At 42.5% G+C, this 17,590-nt stretch overlaps 2 protein-coding genes across 2 annotated transcripts; both read left to right on the forward strand.

The window, feature by feature from the left end:
* Positions 1-524: 524 nt before the first annotated feature.
* IAQ61_006036 (uncharacterized protein) lies at positions 525-4,586 on the forward strand (the record flags this gene model as incomplete). The annotated part of the gene is made up of 6 exons (XM_066097036.1): positions 525-533; positions 946-1,743; positions 1,992-2,147; positions 2,197-3,077; positions 3,127-3,560; positions 3,607-4,586. The coding sequence occupies 6 exons, from the start codon at positions 525-527 to the stop codon at positions 4,584-4,586; spliced, it is 3,258 nt and encodes a 1,085-aa protein (XP_065953028.1).
* Positions 4,587-5,775: 1,189 nt separating this feature from the next.
* IAQ61_006037 (uncharacterized protein) lies at positions 5,776-9,019 on the forward strand (the record flags this gene model as incomplete). Its single annotated transcript, XM_003835892.2, has 5 exons — positions 5,776-5,908; positions 5,968-6,044; positions 6,104-6,406; positions 6,456-6,733; positions 6,786-9,019. The coding sequence occupies exons 1-5, from the start codon at positions 5,777-5,779 to the stop codon at positions 9,017-9,019; spliced, it is 3,024 nt and encodes a 1,007-aa protein (XP_003835940.1). The 5' UTR covers position 5,776.
* Positions 9,020-17,590: the final 8,571 nt, after the last annotated feature.

Consider the following 17,590-nt stretch of genomic DNA (forward strand, 5'->3'; position numbering starts at 1 on the left):
GCGTTACCGGTACGACTGAAAGGTGCGTTGGGGCCCCTCATGCAACCCACGTGTCAGCACCTCTTTGTGAATCGTGATGATCATGGAGGATGATGGAGGATGGATGGGTGGCTGGATGACACCCAAGCCAGACTCGAGAAAACCAATCCCTGAGACATGAGCTATGTACTACGGGATGGGGACTTGGTCGAGGCAGAAGCAACTACAGTTTACCAGGTATGTTGTAGGTATGGACTGGAGTAGCATGCGGTAGTCGTAGGTATGGTGTGTACTACTAGTACCTAGTATGTACTCTAGACTATGTACTATGAGAATATACACCTACTCTATACATACCTGCCATGCCTATCAGGTACTAGGTAGATGCCAGAGGGAGAGAAGGGTTCTAAGTACTCGGCCCGCGCCATGCACCGCTCCCTCACAGCCCGTCCAACCGCCATCTATAGCCCATGTGATAATGAATGGATGCTGAGCTACCAACCTGCCACTACCTACCCAGGTATGACATATATTCTACACCCAGCATGCACATAGTACGTATCCAGCCTAGTAAAAGGGTGCGCTAGGCAGAATTGCCGACCACGACTGGCCTAACGCCCTGTTACATTCTCATACCAACCTTAGCACATACAGCAACTACCATCCATGTCCGCCACCAAATTGGCCAGTCTTTTCGTTTGGATTGGACACACGCGAGTCCAGACACCAGACCACAATAAGCACACAGACACACATGCCTAACCTAACACTTACACGCAAATCGCCTGACGCCTGATGCCTGACGCCTGACGCCTCCAGCTACCGCCGCCGCCGCGCTTGAGCTCCCAACACCACCCAGCAACGAACTGGCGGCGACAGGTAGCTTTCCTTCCACAGAACCACAGCCCACACGGTTGAATCGCATCGCTTAAAACACGCGGCATGGCCCATGGCCGTTCCCAATAGCGCCAAGCTGTTCGGCCGTCAGGAGCCACAGCCAACAACGTTAATACCCGCCTGCCCGCAGCATCCAAACGCCTTCTCGACTCCAGGGCCACACAAACTGAGCGTCACCAAATTGGACACCAGATTGGACACCAGATTGGACACGACACTGCACGCTGCCTAGGCCTAGATCGCAGTGCAGTGCGCAACATCGCCCATCTTGCATTCGCTTCAACGCAGCCAGCCTTGCACCTTGCACCCCACACCCTTTGGGGGAGACCCACCACCACTGACCGGCTGGGCACCACCATCTGGGCACCACACCCTCCAAGCTCCGGCCCGTGTTTAGATATTGCCGAACGCTGTCGTCGGGCGATACGACTGCGCAAACTTCCATCCTCCTTCTGGCAACTCTTTGGCCGCCCGCTTTCCCCTGCAAACACCGCCAAAATTTACCCACCACGAGAGCAGGCCGCCGCCGGTGCGCCTGCGCCTCCACCTGGAGAGAATGGTGCACCGCGGCTGAACGCCGTGACCACCTACCCATATCAACAACCCACGCGCCCTCCACCCTCCCCCATCTGTCAGGCCTCGCCCTCCACCGTCGAGGCCTCTCCGCAGCGGACGCCTGGGCCGACACGAGTGCGCGCGTCCGTGGCCTGCCTCAAGTGTCGTTCAAGTAAAACAAAGTGCGACAATGAAGGCGAGAAGTCACAGTGTAAAGCTTGCCAAGCCAAGAATGCCGAATGCATCTACCAATCTACCACAGGCTCGAGCGTTGTCGGCGCCTCTCGCCGCGAGAGCACCACTGATGGAGACGTAAGTGCTGTGAGGTGATTCTTCTATATCCTTCATTGCCCCAAGGAACCACGTGCACTTCCATCCGAGGCTCTATATCTAAAAACGTACGAATGATGAAAACTCGTCGCATGCATTTTCTATCTCCAAGAGCCTGCACCACCACCGTGTGACAGCCACCGCGCGTCAGAATCAAAGCAAGAAGTCATGTGTCCCCCCGCATGGCTGCCGAATTTCCCCTGACCTACCCTGCTAACCCATACTCACAGCTGCCAGCCAAAAAGCGTCAACGCAAGGTTGCGGCACACGCGCCGGGCGTGCCCATATACAGCGCACCCCTGCGGCCTCGTTCAGTAGATGGATTGGGAACTTACGAAGATGCGCTCGAATCACCACTGCTCACAGCAGAGGTTTGGGCCGAGCTGGTGATAATTCCCAACTCCCCGCCTGGCTCCCTTCACTGACACGACGCAGTTTGGAATATACGAGACACATCTTGCCATCGACTTTCCATTTTTCCACAGAAGAGTGTTTCTCAGCTGTATACGAGAGAGACCGCAGATTGGATTGCCTTCAGACTCCAGACTGGACGCGTCCTCAGCAATGCCACAACCTCAATACCCACCTTTGCTTTTGGCATTTCTCACCCAAACGGCACGATTCTGCCCCAAGCTCATAGAGCACAAAAATAATAACCCTATTGAGACTGCCAATTTCTATGCCGAGGCCACGCGCTACCACATGGGCAAGTGTGATTTTCCGGGGGAGCCGACATTGGAAAAAGTGCAGGCCTTATTACTGTTAGGCTACCACGAGTGGACCGCTTTGCAGGGCAGAAAGGGTTGGGTCAGGATAGGGACTGCGATACGCTGCGCGCAGGGCCTCAGCTATCAATTTGACGCAGATCAAGACGACAGAAAACCAGCCATGCTCAAGGAGCCTGAGCGTCGACTTTCGGAAAAAGACCAATTCATTCTTCGCGAAATCCAAAGACGCACCTTCTGGAGCTGTTGCCTCCTGGACTGCTATATGAGCTGGGGAGAGAATCGGCCCCGAATGTTAAGTGCGGAAGACTTCCAGCGGATCCAGCTTCCTTGTAGCAAAGGAGCTTTCGAATTCGGTCGCAAAGTTCGAACGAGACTGCTTGGCGAAACCAATGCTGCGTACGCAAGGCGAAGGAATGCCCTACGCGAACTGGCCATGCGTCAGTATAACCAATCCGGTTATCCGCAACAAGCTATTCCTTTTGAAGAGGTCAAATGGGAAGTTGAATTCGAGGGTGAGCTTCCTTGGTACATCACGATTGTTGACCTTTTCGGTGAAATTGTCAAGTGGTCGTGTAGCGGTGGTAGAAGGTGAGGTATGCCATGATATACTGTACAAGGCAGTGCTGACGTGTGCTAGACAAGAAGGAGCGACACCGCCATGGGATGAAAATACTAAATTCAAGAAATTGGAAAACAAACTTCGACTATTCAAACAGGAGCTTCCAGATCAATTGCAACTCACGGCAGAAAACAACCAAGATAGGGTCTACAATGGGTCCGACAACTATCTTCTTATACATGCACTTTACACAGTATGCACGGTCTTCCTATATCGGGAATATATGGCCATGGCTCCGTGGGCGGAGAAGAAACCTGTCGGACCACTAGATGAGCCGCTAATCAGAGCAAGACCACCGACGGAAGACTATTGGATCAACCAGGCACAGGAATGCTGGAAAGTCTGTAAAGAGTTCATTGACCTTCTCGCCGATATGCAATCTGCTCGGCGAAAGTCAGACCTTCCTCAGATGCCTATAGTTGCATTTGCTTCCTTCACGGTAGGCCTGTGCAGTAGGTTTCCCGATATGAAGGCTCAGACTCTAGCTAACATTCGAAGCGATATATTGTCACTACTTCCCCAATATGGATCCTGCTCGCAGTCTTTCTTCGCGCAGGCGACCCAGAGCGCATGATGTTGCGCATAATTATCTTGAGACCATCTTAGAGCGCTTTTCTATGGGCGCTTCTTGGGTAAAGCAACTGGCTAGTTGGCAACGTTATTATCGTACTACACGAGAGCGGTACAAAGAGTCTGGAGGCAAAGTTGGCGATTCTCCGCAAAGCTCGACAAGTGATAGTAGCGGTGGTGGGTTGAAGGACTACCTTGAACTTTTCGAGAAGACACACAAGGAATTTGGCAACATTCATGCCAAGCACGACGGCTCATGGACTGATAAAGAGCTGGACTTGGCAGATTCAATACTTCCCCAAGAGGACAGCCACGCGGAACGCAATGCCTCCTCTAATCCTACTCGTCTGAAACGCGAGACTGAAGAAGTGTCCATGAGCAAACCTGTTCTCACCTCAGGTTTCACAGTAGTCAACCCATCCAAATCAAGTGCAGCAGATGGAAATGGGGTACCCGCTAACATGCCAGTAGCGGGAGGGCCTTGCCATGGTCCACACATGGACGGTAATACCCTAAGCGGAGCAACGCTGCACCAGAGGGTTCAAGATCAATCCTCCTTCTACAATAATTCCTATCAGCTAGGCATGTCCAATGTGCACGCACAGCATAGTATCACGGGTAGTCTTCCCGCATCCGCGCCATTTTCGGATCAGGTTGGATACAGCGGTGAAGTGAATACTGCCCCGTTAAATAGGCTACTTGGGTTTGGATATCGTGGATTGCAAAATCTTGAGGATTTTACTCCGGTAATGTGCGCGGACGAAGAAAATATGGTCTACAACATGTACGGCATAGACCCTTACTATAATGGCTTGGATTTCACTGGCAACAGCACCTACGACCAAAGCCAATGGCCGCCAAATCCTCCAGGAACGGATACCTACGCGTATCAGCATCAACCCCGTTGAAATTTACCCAGATATGGCTGCCAAGGGGAGTTTACACATGATACTACGGCAGCACTGAAAGACAGATTCACTTCATGCCGAGTTTTCTTCTACGTATATCTTTTTACTCCAATCCTTGCATGTAAGCTCCACTCATTTGGGGTGGATTTACCGAAATCTACTCGACGCATTTGGTACTACTCTCCTAGGCATTTTCTTCATCCTTTTCGTTTGCAGCGACACACATGCCCGACTTTTCCTGCGTCTGGCGATTTCAACGGCTGAGGTCATTTGGTATTTTTAGTTCATAGCGAAACATTTGAATTGCACGGGTATTTCCTTTTTTTCTTTGAGGAAACAAGATACCTTTTTGTCGCCTTAAAAGAAAAACCTCCTCAAGTTGAAAACGATAGGCGAATAAGTACCTGTATCGCTTTTATATACCTGCTCGTTCTACTAGGGACAGCACAAACTGCCCCGTGCGCATAGGACAATTACGGTACATCATACACCCCCGCACGCCTTACTCCATCCTCCTCCCTCCCACCTGCAAATGTTGTGATCGCAAGTGAAGACTTCACGCAATCCCACCTCTCGGCCAATGGCCCGATGCCCGTATTCCTGTCCTCGCGTCCGTGCCTACTCCGGAAGCCTTTCCCAACTTAGCTTCTCCCCGCACCTGCCCCCTCCCACACCCAAGCTTCCCGTAAGCTCCACAACCTGGCAATCAAGCTCCCCAACGGGTGAGGCAGTCTCCCATGATAGGAACTCTAGGGCGTGGTGGCGTCATTAGAGAAGTCCTTTGTTTACCCGAAGGCATTGTAGATGGCGGATCGAACAAATTGGCTGAGAAGCTTTCCTTGTAAGGTGTGCATACAGAATTGGGGTCTTGCGGTGGTGAGTGCATGTGGTAACGCCGGTAAATTGACCGCTTGAACCGACCAGGGATCAGCACTACATAACACGGACATACTGTAGTACCACACTACGCGAGATGGGGAAAAGACGGGGAAACACACGGTTGTTCGGGATCTCGTTTGCGGGAGAGATCAGGATGAACTACGGCTTTTGGTTGGAACCCCCCTATGTGATCTTATACCTGGGAGGTATACTTTATTTATGGTACCTCCTATCTATCTGTTTCCGTTCCCATCCGCTCCGATTCTGCAGGATTGCCTTCTTAACTTTTGGGTCAATTTTTGTTGGACAGGATGAAGGGCTTTACAAAGCTTGGTGGTGCCATTGCGCTGTCTTGTCTTGCGATTGGGAGTGCGGCAAGGGCAGTGGGTGGATCACCTAAGGATTGGATTAAGCCGTACAAGAGGGCGCCGTTGCAGAATATTGTAGGCTCTTGGAGTTGGCAATTGGCAAGGGGAGTGAAAGTGCTGACACTTTTGGACAGGTCACTTGGGATGAGCATTCACTCTTCGTACATGGCGAACGTATCTTCTTGTACTCTGGTGAAGTACATCCCTACCGGTATGTCCTGTCCCTCACTGGAGAAGGAGATGATATCTTGCTGACATTATATTGTACAGTCTACCGGTTGCCGACCTATACATCGATCTCTTTCAAAAGATTAAAGCACTTGGCTACAATGGTGTATCCTTCTACACAGACTGGGCATTGCTCGAGGGCAAGCCTGGCAAGTATCGTGCAGAGGGTGTCTTTGATCTGCAGCCATTTTTCGATGCTGCTCAAGAGGTTGGCATCTACCTGCTTGCGAGACCAGGACCCTACATCAATGCTGAATCGTCGGGTGGTGGTTTCCCAGGATGGATCCAAAGAATTAACGGTACACTGAGAACAAGTGCACCGGACTTCCTCAGCGCTACGGACAAGTAAGCTTACCTCCATCATCCTAAAGAAGTCGTCGCTCATGCACCACAGCTACATGAAGAATATTGGTGACACAATCGCCAAAGCTCAGATAACGAATGGCGGCCCAATCATCTTGGTTCAACCAGAGAATGAGTACACACGAGCAACTCCTGCAATCAAGCCATTCCCAGACCCAGTCTACATGCAATATGTAGAAGATCAAATTAGGGACGCTGGTATCGTTGTTCCTCTGATCAATAATGATGCTAATACGTTTGGACACAATGCGCCTGGTCGACCTGCTGATGTTGACATTTACGGCCATGATGGATATCCTCTTGGTTTTGGTAAGTCAGATATAACTTTTACTTGAGCATCGAAGACTAAGTGGATACATAGATTGTGCCAACCCAACCCTGTGGCCAGATGATCAGTTTCCAACTAATTGGAAAGAGGCGCACGAGGCACAGAGTCCCAACACTCCCTACGCTATTGTTGAGTTCCAGGCTGGTAGTTTCGATCCCTGGGGCGGGACTGGTTTTGACAAATGTAGCGCTCTGATCAACGCTGAGTTCCAGCGCGTCTTCTACAAGCAGCTCTACAGCTTTGGTGTCACAATTCTGAATCTGTACATGATGTACGGTGGCACAAATTGGGGAAACCTGGGTCATCCTGGTGGTTACACTAGCTACGATTACGCAGCGGCAATCAGAGAGAACCGCCAAGTGGACCGTGAGAAGTATTCCGAGCTTAAATTACAGGCCAACTTCTTCAAAGTCAGCCCCGCATATCTGACTGCAAAGAGAGGAGATGCTTCGAATAGTACCTGGACCACTTCCACTGCCTTGTCAGTCACTCCCGCCTCGGGCAACAGCACCAAATTTTACTTTGTGAGGCATACAAGGTACAATTCCCTTGATTCTACGAGCTACCAGCTCAAGATCTCGACTAGTGCTTTTGGCAATATCACTGTCCCGCAGATCAATGGCACGTCTTTGTCTCTGAATGGCCGTGACTCCAAGGTCCATGTCACCGATTACGATATCGGCGGTTCAACCCTGGTATACTCTACTGCCGAAATTTTCACATGGCACAAGTATGCGGACAAGACTGTTTTGATCGTTTATGGTGGCCCTGGGGAGACCCATGAACTTGCTCTAGCTATCACTGGGCTCGAGGTCCTCGAAGGCGATGTCCAGAACATTGCTACGCGCGGATACACCGTATTGAACTTCAGGGCCGACGGTACTAGGAAAGTTGCAAAACTTGGCGTTGGAAGCAACTATGTCTACGTATATATGCTTGACCGCAACGAAGCCTACAACTACTGGGCTATCGACCAAGCGCCGCACGATTCGTCTAACCCGGTTATATTGAAGGCGGGCTACCTCATGCGCACTGCCCAGGTCACTGGCGGCATTTTGGCTATGACTGGCGATCTCAATGCTACCACGCCTATTGAAATCATTGGAGGAGCGCCAGCTTCCCCTTCCAAGCTGACTTTCAATGACAAGGACCTCGACTTCAAGGTCTCTGACGAAGGCGTTGTCAGCGCCAACATGGAATTTGCCATGCCCAAAATCGCCATGCCGCAGCTGAACGAGCTTGAATGGAAATACCTTGATTCCCTGCCTGAAATTAAGCCTGGCTACGATGATAGTGCGTGGACCACAGCCGATCTGAAGAAGACTTACAACTCCCTTCGACCCCTCACCACCCCCGTGTCCCTCTACAGCTCAGACTACGGCTACCACACGGGCTCTCTGCTCTACCGCGGCACATTTACCGCAACCGGTAACGAGACTACCTTTTACCTGTCAACAAAAGGTGGCAGCGCCTTCGGGTCGTCCGCTTGGATTGGAGACCAATTCCTCGGCTCCTGGCGCGGATACGACGCTGCTTACCAGGGAAACGCCACATTTACCCTTCCCAAATTGACAAAGGGGAAGACCTACACCATAACAATTGTCGTTGATAACCAAGGTCTCGACCAAAACTACGTAGTTGGCGGAGAAACCATGAAGAACCCACGCGGTGTCCTCGACTACATTCTAACAGGCCACAACGCATCAGACATCAAGTGGAAGTTAACCGGCAACCTGGGCGGCGAAGACTACCTCGACCTGTCCCGCGGTCCGCTCAACGAAGGCGGCCTCTTCGTCGAGAGACAAGGACTCCATCTCCCCGGCGCACTGTCCGCACCAGGCGTAGACTGGAAACCCAGCAAGGGCCCCGTCATCGACGGTATCCCCGGCCCAGGTATCGGATTCTTCGCTACAGAGCTAAAGCTCGACTTGCCCACCGGCTACGACATCCCCCTCTCCTTTACCTTTGCCAACGGCACGGGCGCTGGATCCAGTTTTCCTGCATACAGAGTCCAGCTCTACGTCAACGGATGGCAGTATGGCAAGTTTGTCAGCAACGTCGGACCGCAGACTAAATTCCCCGTTAACGAAGGGATTTTGAATTACAGAGGCATCAACTACGTGGCGCTGTCGCTGTGGGGGCTCGATGGTGAGCCCGTAAAAGTGGAGGGCTTGGAGTTGACGACTGATGCGGTGATTTGGAGTGGCTTGGGGAAAATTGCGACTGTGAAGGGGCAGATGTGGGAAAGGAGGGATGGGGCGTATTGAGGATATGATAGGGTTTGGAGTGTATGATTGATCAAATTGAAGAGCATTTCGGATAAAAAGGACGATATTGCTATTGCTATTACCTTACATTCACATTGATCGATGCTTCAACCGTGTGAGAGCTAGCAAGAAGACTTTGTGCCCTTGGCCTGAATAGTGTAGGAATTCTTTTTAAACAAAAAATGTGCAACAAAGTAAGTCAAGCGACGTCTAAATCACGATCCATTACCATATGAACAGCAGCCTACGCAAACTTAATCCCGCAACCGCAAACGTGAAACAACGAGTCTCCGGTACAAGAACACCACAATTCTTGAAAGTAGCACACGTGGGGCATTTCGCAATGGCTGTGTTGTTCTGTTTACTCACCAAGTTGGCATGTTGGAGACTTGGATTTCGACTTATTGTGGTCCTACTTTGATCTAGCTTTATTAGTCGTTGAGGCATCTATCCTAGAGACTGTCGGCACCTCTCTCTCTCTCTCTGTGTGTGTGTGTGGATGTGTATTCTATCATTTTATCTCGACAGCAGAATCACAATCACTATGCTGGTGACGAGAATAGTCTGATCAGAGATATTACTATGTATATATAACACTAATTTAGTATAGCTTGAAGCAGGATCCACTACTGGTAGTGTGCCCCTTACTTTTCAAAATTGTGGGGTAGAATACAGTGTAGGCAATGTAATTGATACAGCCTTAAGCAGGATCTATGGTACATTAGCTACATGTACAGAACTAGCAAACTAGTCTTAATATAGGAATGTGGGCATTCCTTGTTAAGCTCTACGGTACATGGTATCTGCATGGTATGGCATGAGGGAATGCCAGCAAGAACGACGGCTACAAGGGGCTCTGCTTCATCGGACGGCTCACGTTCTGGTGAGGAAAGACTACCATCATCTAATTTATTGACTCAACTTACGACACACTATGGTACATACACATCGGGTGGTTTGCAGGCAGGATCCACAGCTCTCCACGCTGCCTCCTGATCGCTCGGCAAGACATGTCGAGGTTCCACCGAAGGACAGGAATAGCGACTGCTGCGCACGACAAGAATAGCGAGGCGCTGAGAACATCAAACGCTATCCATTTTTCCAGCTGTAGGCCTGCAAGAAGAATGTTCTTTATTTTCTATATACATGCAGGTTTGGAGATCTTGTAGCGTCCGTGTTACTGAGTTCATCATCGCTGAACGAATGACCACAATTTGCGACTAGCCTGACTGACACGATCTCGTGCAGCCAACTGGCTGATCCACAAGGCTCCCTCGCCCACCAGGCATCAAAATCGTCACCAACACTTCTTGATCCAGCCACAATATCCTGTCTTGATTGCATCTGTGCAGTGCCTCACATTCTTTTGAAGATGCAATCCTTGGCGTGGAGGTTGCGAATGACAACAGCTCTTGTATGTCATCCTATTCAGGGCTGCTGCGTCATTTATCTCACTCTTTGACAACTGGGCAGTATTACTCTGTACCCGGTAGACCTACTTACTTCGTCCTTCATTATTTCATTTTTAGCAAGCAAACGGTTGTTTCGGATGAAGCTGTGACCTCTTTCATCTTAACGTTCAAATATTCCATCTCGTCATTAGCTGCTTATACCTTATGTTTTTTATCTCATTCATCAGAACGCTCTAACAAGCTTTTACCCCTGCTAGTGCAACGCTAAAAACTCCTAGGAACTCTAAAGGGATTAGCGTTGCGCTAAAAACTCCTTAACTAATCACGCTAGCCGCAGGGCAAAGCTCGCTAGAGCGTCTAAGGAATAATAGGACAGGTTTTAGTAATACTTAGATTTAGGTTATATAAGGAGATAGTATATAACTTAACCTAATATATCCTATCTACTATAACACGTTATAGTCTTGCCTCTATAAGTAAATTAATATTTAAGATATTCTCTATTAATTATATATATTATAGCTATACCTAGCTTATTTTCTTAGATATATAGCCCTCCTCTAAATTAACTATCTAGCCTACTCTTATCTATACTATTAGCCCTTAATACGCTATCTTAGGGCTATCTTAGCTCTATTAAACTAGCAATAAATATTACTATAATATATAGTACTAAAGATAAGGATATCTTTAGTAGTAATATAGGCTAGAAGTCTATACTAACCCCTATAGGTAGCTATAAAGGTTATAAATATTTAAATAAGCATACTAAATTAGAAGTAGTTATTTAAACGCTTTAATAAGTTAGGTAGTTATTTAAAGAAATAGTAGAGGCGTAGGCTAGCCTTAAGGATTATAGTAGCTAAGTAGATATATAACTATCCTATTAAAGATACTATAAGTAGAAAGATCGCTAGAGGGCGTTAGTAAGAGTACTAGAGACTCTTGCAGAGCAGGGTATTTACTAGAGCACGTTTATAGCTTATTACTATAGGACTAAACTTGCTAGGCTAGTAAACTTCCTACTATTTAGTTAATTTATAATTAATATATTATTAGATTAGCTTAACATAAAGCGTGTAACTCTTATTATCTAGTAACACGCGCCTACTTAGTTTTATTTCCTCTAGGACTTGCTTATAAATATCTACTAACACTATTCCTTATATAGTAGCTTAAATAAGAATAATTATATTAGTTACTATATATTTATAATTATAAGTATAATATATTTCTCTTAGAATAGAAAGACCTTAAATACTCTACTATCCTATCTTAACGCCTATCTCCTTAGATTAGGTGTACACTAGCAAGTAATTAAGACTTTAGTAGGCCTTAGGTTATACTATAGCTATTATTATATAAATAGTCTAATAGTAGAGATTGCTAAACATACTATAGTATATGCTAATAAGCATCTCTTATTAAATATTATAGAAGAAGAGGGTAATAGTATATTATCTTATATAGTAAGAGAACTTCTTAATTCTCCTATAAACTCCTATAAACTCCTATAAACTCCTATAGACTCCTATAAACTCCTATAAACTCCTATAGACTCCTATAAACTTTTATAAACTCCTATAAACTCCTATAAACTCCTATAAACTCCTATAAACTTCTATAAACTCCTATAGACTATTATAATATATTAATACTAATATTATTATAGAAGTAACTTAAAATATTATTATTATATACTTAGGCTATAATTACTTATAATAATATTAATTTTATAGACTAGAAATATAATAAAGAAGCTAGCTATACTATAATATTTTAATCCTTTATAAATGCAATATTATCTATCTATAAAGATTTACTAACTAGTAGTCTTACTTAGGATATATATAACCCTAGTATACTATTAAGAGTATAGGATATTGTGACTAGGTATAGGATTATAGGTAGGGATAAGGTAGGGACAAGTATCTTAAGTGTCCTTATAGTAGACGCTGTAAAGCGACTCTATCTACGCGCTATTTAACACGTCTTTAAGGGTTTATCTAAATATCTAGAGTTCCTAGTATTAGAGTTATTACCTATATAGAAAATAAAGTTCTAGCAGTTTATAGGTATTACTATAGATAAGGGTATAATAGAGGGTATATATACTATCTATAATAATATTTTCTTATACTAACTTAGACTCTATATAAGTAGTAACCTAACTAACACTAATAATTTTACTAAATAGCTATTCCTTATTTATAGCAACTAGTTAATAGCTAAGTATATCTATAGTATCTAATAGGAGCAGGCTAGAGTAAGTTAGCTATATAATTAAAGACGTTAGCTATAGGGGGCGCCTGCTTAGTTCTATATCTAGATAAACTTGCTATATACTATTATCTAGACCTATTAGAAACCTACTTTATAGTAATATTCTAATATATATTATATATCTAGTAACACTACTTGCTAGGATTAAATATAAAACACTTAGGATAATATTAAATATTACTTAATAGAGCTAATAGTAGTATAGGGTTTTATATCTAGAGTTGTAGCACTATTTTATATAGTAATAAGGTATTAAGGACTTCTAGATTATCTTCTACTACTTAGGCTATCTTGCTAGGTGTTATATATAGAAGACCTAATCTAGTTATTATTTACTAAGTAGTTTATAGAGCTTATTAAAGATATGTAAGTAAGTGCTTTTACGTATACTACTTAGAGTAGTACTACTATAGATATAGACTTTTAGACTATAGTACGCCTACTCTAGGAAGTTAAAATATTCTTAATAGTATAACACGTAGTAAAGTATAGGGATATTAGGTTACTTTATTAACTAGTAGATCTACTAATTATAATATTCTTTAGGGTATTATAAAATAACTATAGATAGGAGATATTATATTATTAGTAGCACCTATTATCTGCTAACTTGCTAGCCCTATAGAGGGCCTTCCTATTATCTAGCCTTGTTAATTAGAGTAGACAAGCTAGGTTATTTAAGCTAATTAACCTTACACTAGAGTACTTAAACTATAACTATAAGCTAGACCTTTATAATAATAAAAACTCTACCTATAATATTAGTATAGTATTCTAATAGGCTACGCTTTATAATACTTAGCTTTAGGATATATAAGAATACTTTAAATATCTCTATAGTAAGGCTATATCCTTATCGCACACTACTACTTAGGCGCTAGATAACATGTTTCTCCTTGTGTGGGTAATATATAGCAGTAGTTATAGTAATAGTAGGGATAAATCTAAGGTTAATAAGATAGATATATTTAATTTACTTAATATCTTTTAGGCAGGTATAGATATACTTAAGGAGAAGGTTGCGTAGTTTAATAGTTAGTATACTAGGTAGTTAACCTAAACTTTTATACCTCTTGTTACTAACAATTCTAATATTAACACGCTAGAGTTTATAGATATAGCTACCTATATAGAGGTTATATATAGTAGTTATAATATTATTAATAATCCTACTATAGATATTAGTAGTATTTACGGGGGTGTAGCGGATATATAGATATAATTAGTGTAGTGTAGCTAAAATAATATTTTTATACCTTATTATCCTAGAATAGTATTAGCTACTAGTAGTATATTAACTTTTAGTTCCTATAATAATTATATAGTTAGGGTTACTATTAGGTCTAATTATAATATACTTAACCTATTAGAGCGCACCCTGTTAAGATTATATATCTTAGAAAATAAGCCTGCTATCTCTACTACCTTATTAACTCCTGTTATTACTATCCTATACTATCGCTGCCCCCTTATTATTGTAACTATTAAGCAGTCCTATACTATTAATACCCTATACTACTATTATCCTATACTACTATTATCCTATAAGCTCCTATAAACTCCTATAGACTCCTATAAACTCCTATAAACTTCTATAAACTCCTATAAACTCCTATAAACTTCTAGGAACTCCTAGGAACTCCCTAGCTAGTTAAGTAACTAGGTTTATACTATTATTATACAATTATTACGTTAATAATTAAAGAGGTTTGTTTAAGATAGTCTTTGCGTATTTTATTCTATTAAATCCCTACCTATCTACTAACTTTCTATACGCCTATAGATAAGCTAGCTATAGTACTAGTTTATAATATACCTATAATACTAGCCTACCCTAAATACCTAGCTTCTTTCCCTATATAGGTACTTAAACTAACTAGGGAAGGTTTAAAGCTAATACTATAAGGAATAACACGCCCTAGTACTACACCCTTATATAACTCTACTAGAAACCCTACTTTAATAATAGCTATACTTTAGGAAGTAGTTGCTATTTTCTAGGAGACTAGTTATTACTAGACCTAGTCTACTTTATAGGCGTGGCCCTTATTCTAAGGGAATACTTCTTTAAGTAAGAGTAGCACTAGGCGTAGGTTTAAGACGCATGCTTTATATACTTAAAAGTATTATTATAGTAGACCTAGCACTCTTAGTTATTATCCTAATAAGTCTAGTATTACTAATTACTAAAATACTACTTACTTAGCACTAACTCTATAATATAGCTATAATAGTCTATAATAGCCTTATTCTTAGGCGTGCGCGCCTAGTATAACTCCTTTAAGATATAATACTAAAGCCCCTCTCTAATATAATACTAATAGTTAGAGCGCTTATAACTAGTATATATCTAGGTAATCTAATCTAAGCACGCACACTATATAAGGTTATAGCCCTCTTTTAAGCTATTACTAACCTTTATATATAACTTACTAGGGCTACTAGGAATAAGGGGAGTAGTACTAGCTATAGGGCTACTATTATATATTAGTATATTAGAACTTACTATATAATATAGTAATATATAGTATAGGGGGATAGGAGGAAACCTAGTCTATATCCTCTACCTCCTTCTCCCTCTACCCTACCTCCTCCTCCCTCTACTCTATCTCTTCTATCCTCTCTATCTCCTTCTCCTATTTAATACTACCTTCCTACCCTAACCTACTCCTATATACTATAGGTAAAGAACTGCTAAAAAGTAATAAAGGGGGCAAGGGAGTAGGGGGCAGGGGGGAGGACAGGATATAGAGGCCTACTAGTCCCTCCTCCTTATCTTTATCTTGCCTAAAAAACTAGGGCTAAACCCCCCTATTATTATTATTATTATTATTATCTTTATCTATAGTAGTAGTAGGAGTAGTAGAGGTAGGGATAGGGGTAGTAGGGGTAGTAGTAGCAGTAGTAGGAGCGGCGGCGGCGGCAGCGTTAGCGGCAGTAGTGGTGGCAGTAGTAGTAGTAGTAGTAGTAGTAGTAGTAGGGGGGGGCTATACTAGTATTAGTATCTATCTTTCTTATATAACTTCTAATATTAAAGTATAATACTATACTTAACCTAGAATACCTAACCTAAATATATAGTATAAGGGGGGAGGGTAGTAGTAGTAGTAATAACTATCCCCTTAGCTATAAGGAAGTTAGCGTAGTAGGCGTAGTAGAACTATATAAGAGAGAATATATTAGTAGTGTTAGTAGTATTAGTAGTATTAGTAGTATTAGTAGTGCTAGTAGTATTAGTAGTATTAGTAGTAAGTTAAAGTTAAGGTGTTAAGGTTATATTATATAGTATAACTAACTAAGTATATAGGTTTACTTTACTATTATAATTTACTATTATATCTTAATTATAATATATATAGACTATAGTATAGGTAGTATTATTATATAATAAGTCTAGTATATACTAACACGTAATATATATAGTATAAATAGTAAGATACTATTTATAAACCCTCCTTAAGTAGGTGCTACTATACCTATCTTAATAAGAGCCTACACTCTACCTATTACTAGGATTTAAACCTACCTAGTAAAGAAATATATAGGTAGTAGGGATAACCTTAAATCTCCTATACCTAGACTTGTATTCTAATATATATAGGGGGCCCTCCCTTATAATACTAGTCTATCCTAAACACCTAGCTCCTTTCCCTGTATAGGTACTTAAGATAACTAGGGAAGGTTAGAAACTAATATTATAGAGGGATTTAGCTACTCTAGATATAGAAGCTATAGTGTATATAGGTATTACGCTTTATAATAGATGCTATAATAGGCTAAAAGAGCTATAGGTAGTAGACGTAGAGGGGACTAAGGAGAGGGGGGGGGGCATAAGAACCTAATAATAAGGGGGGGTACTAGGATAGTTAGTATTATAGTTAACAAAGCTAATATAATATATAGTTATACTAGCAAAGGCGCCCTAAGTGTAACTTGCTCTGCTCTAGTCTAGCTGCCTCCTAAAGGAGGGCGTCCTTATTATAGTAGATATTGCCGCGAAGAGTAGTAGTAGTAGGAGTAGTAGGTATAGTAGTAATAGTAGTAGTAGTAGTAGTTAGGTTTAAGATTTAGAGTAGGAGTAAGTAGTAAGGATAATAGTTAAGATAACTAAGATTATATTTCTTACCTTAGTAATAGCTAACTAACTAAATAGTAACTTACTATTACTATAATATAATAATCTATAATATATAATATATACTACTATATAATACTAACTATACTAAAAAACTCCTATAGACTCCTAGGCCTATTATAATAGCTTTACTATACTCCTAAAAAATTCCTAGAGACTCCTATAGACTTCTATAGACTCCTATAGACTCCTATAGACTCCTATATACTCCTATAGACTTCTATAAACTTCTACTACTCTCTTAAACTAAAAGACTAATAATTATACGCTATCTAGGGCTATAATTACTACTCTTAGAATAAGATAAGTAGATACTAATAATAATTCTCCTTGCCCTTATCTATTAACGTTTATATCCTCCTCTAGGATAACTAAGGAGTATAAGTAAGCGCCCCTTTTAACTATTTAAGTATTTATAGTATCTAATTTAGTTAGCGCTTATATAGAGAAGTCTAACTACGTAGGCGTTAGCTACGTAATAGTATATAGGTAGCGTAAGATAGGGGTAGATATACTAGTAATCCCTAATCTAAGACTAAAGTTATTACACGCTAACGTAGAATAGATATAGGGGCGCGCTTAGATAGATTATAATTATGTTTAGTAACTTATAAGGCTAGCGCGTTATCTATATCTATAGCTATGTTACCCTAGCCTAATATACTAGAATCCTAGGATAATTACTACTTTTTCTACTAGTCTTGCTATACCTATATTATATTAGAATAGAATATAAATACT

This window comes from Plenodomus lingam (genome assembly GCF_022343315.1).
Source record: "Plenodomus lingam strain CAN1 chromosome Unknown contig_23, whole genome shotgun sequence".
Lineage (NCBI taxonomy): Eukaryota > Fungi > Ascomycota > Dothideomycetes > Pleosporales > Leptosphaeriaceae > Plenodomus > Plenodomus lingam.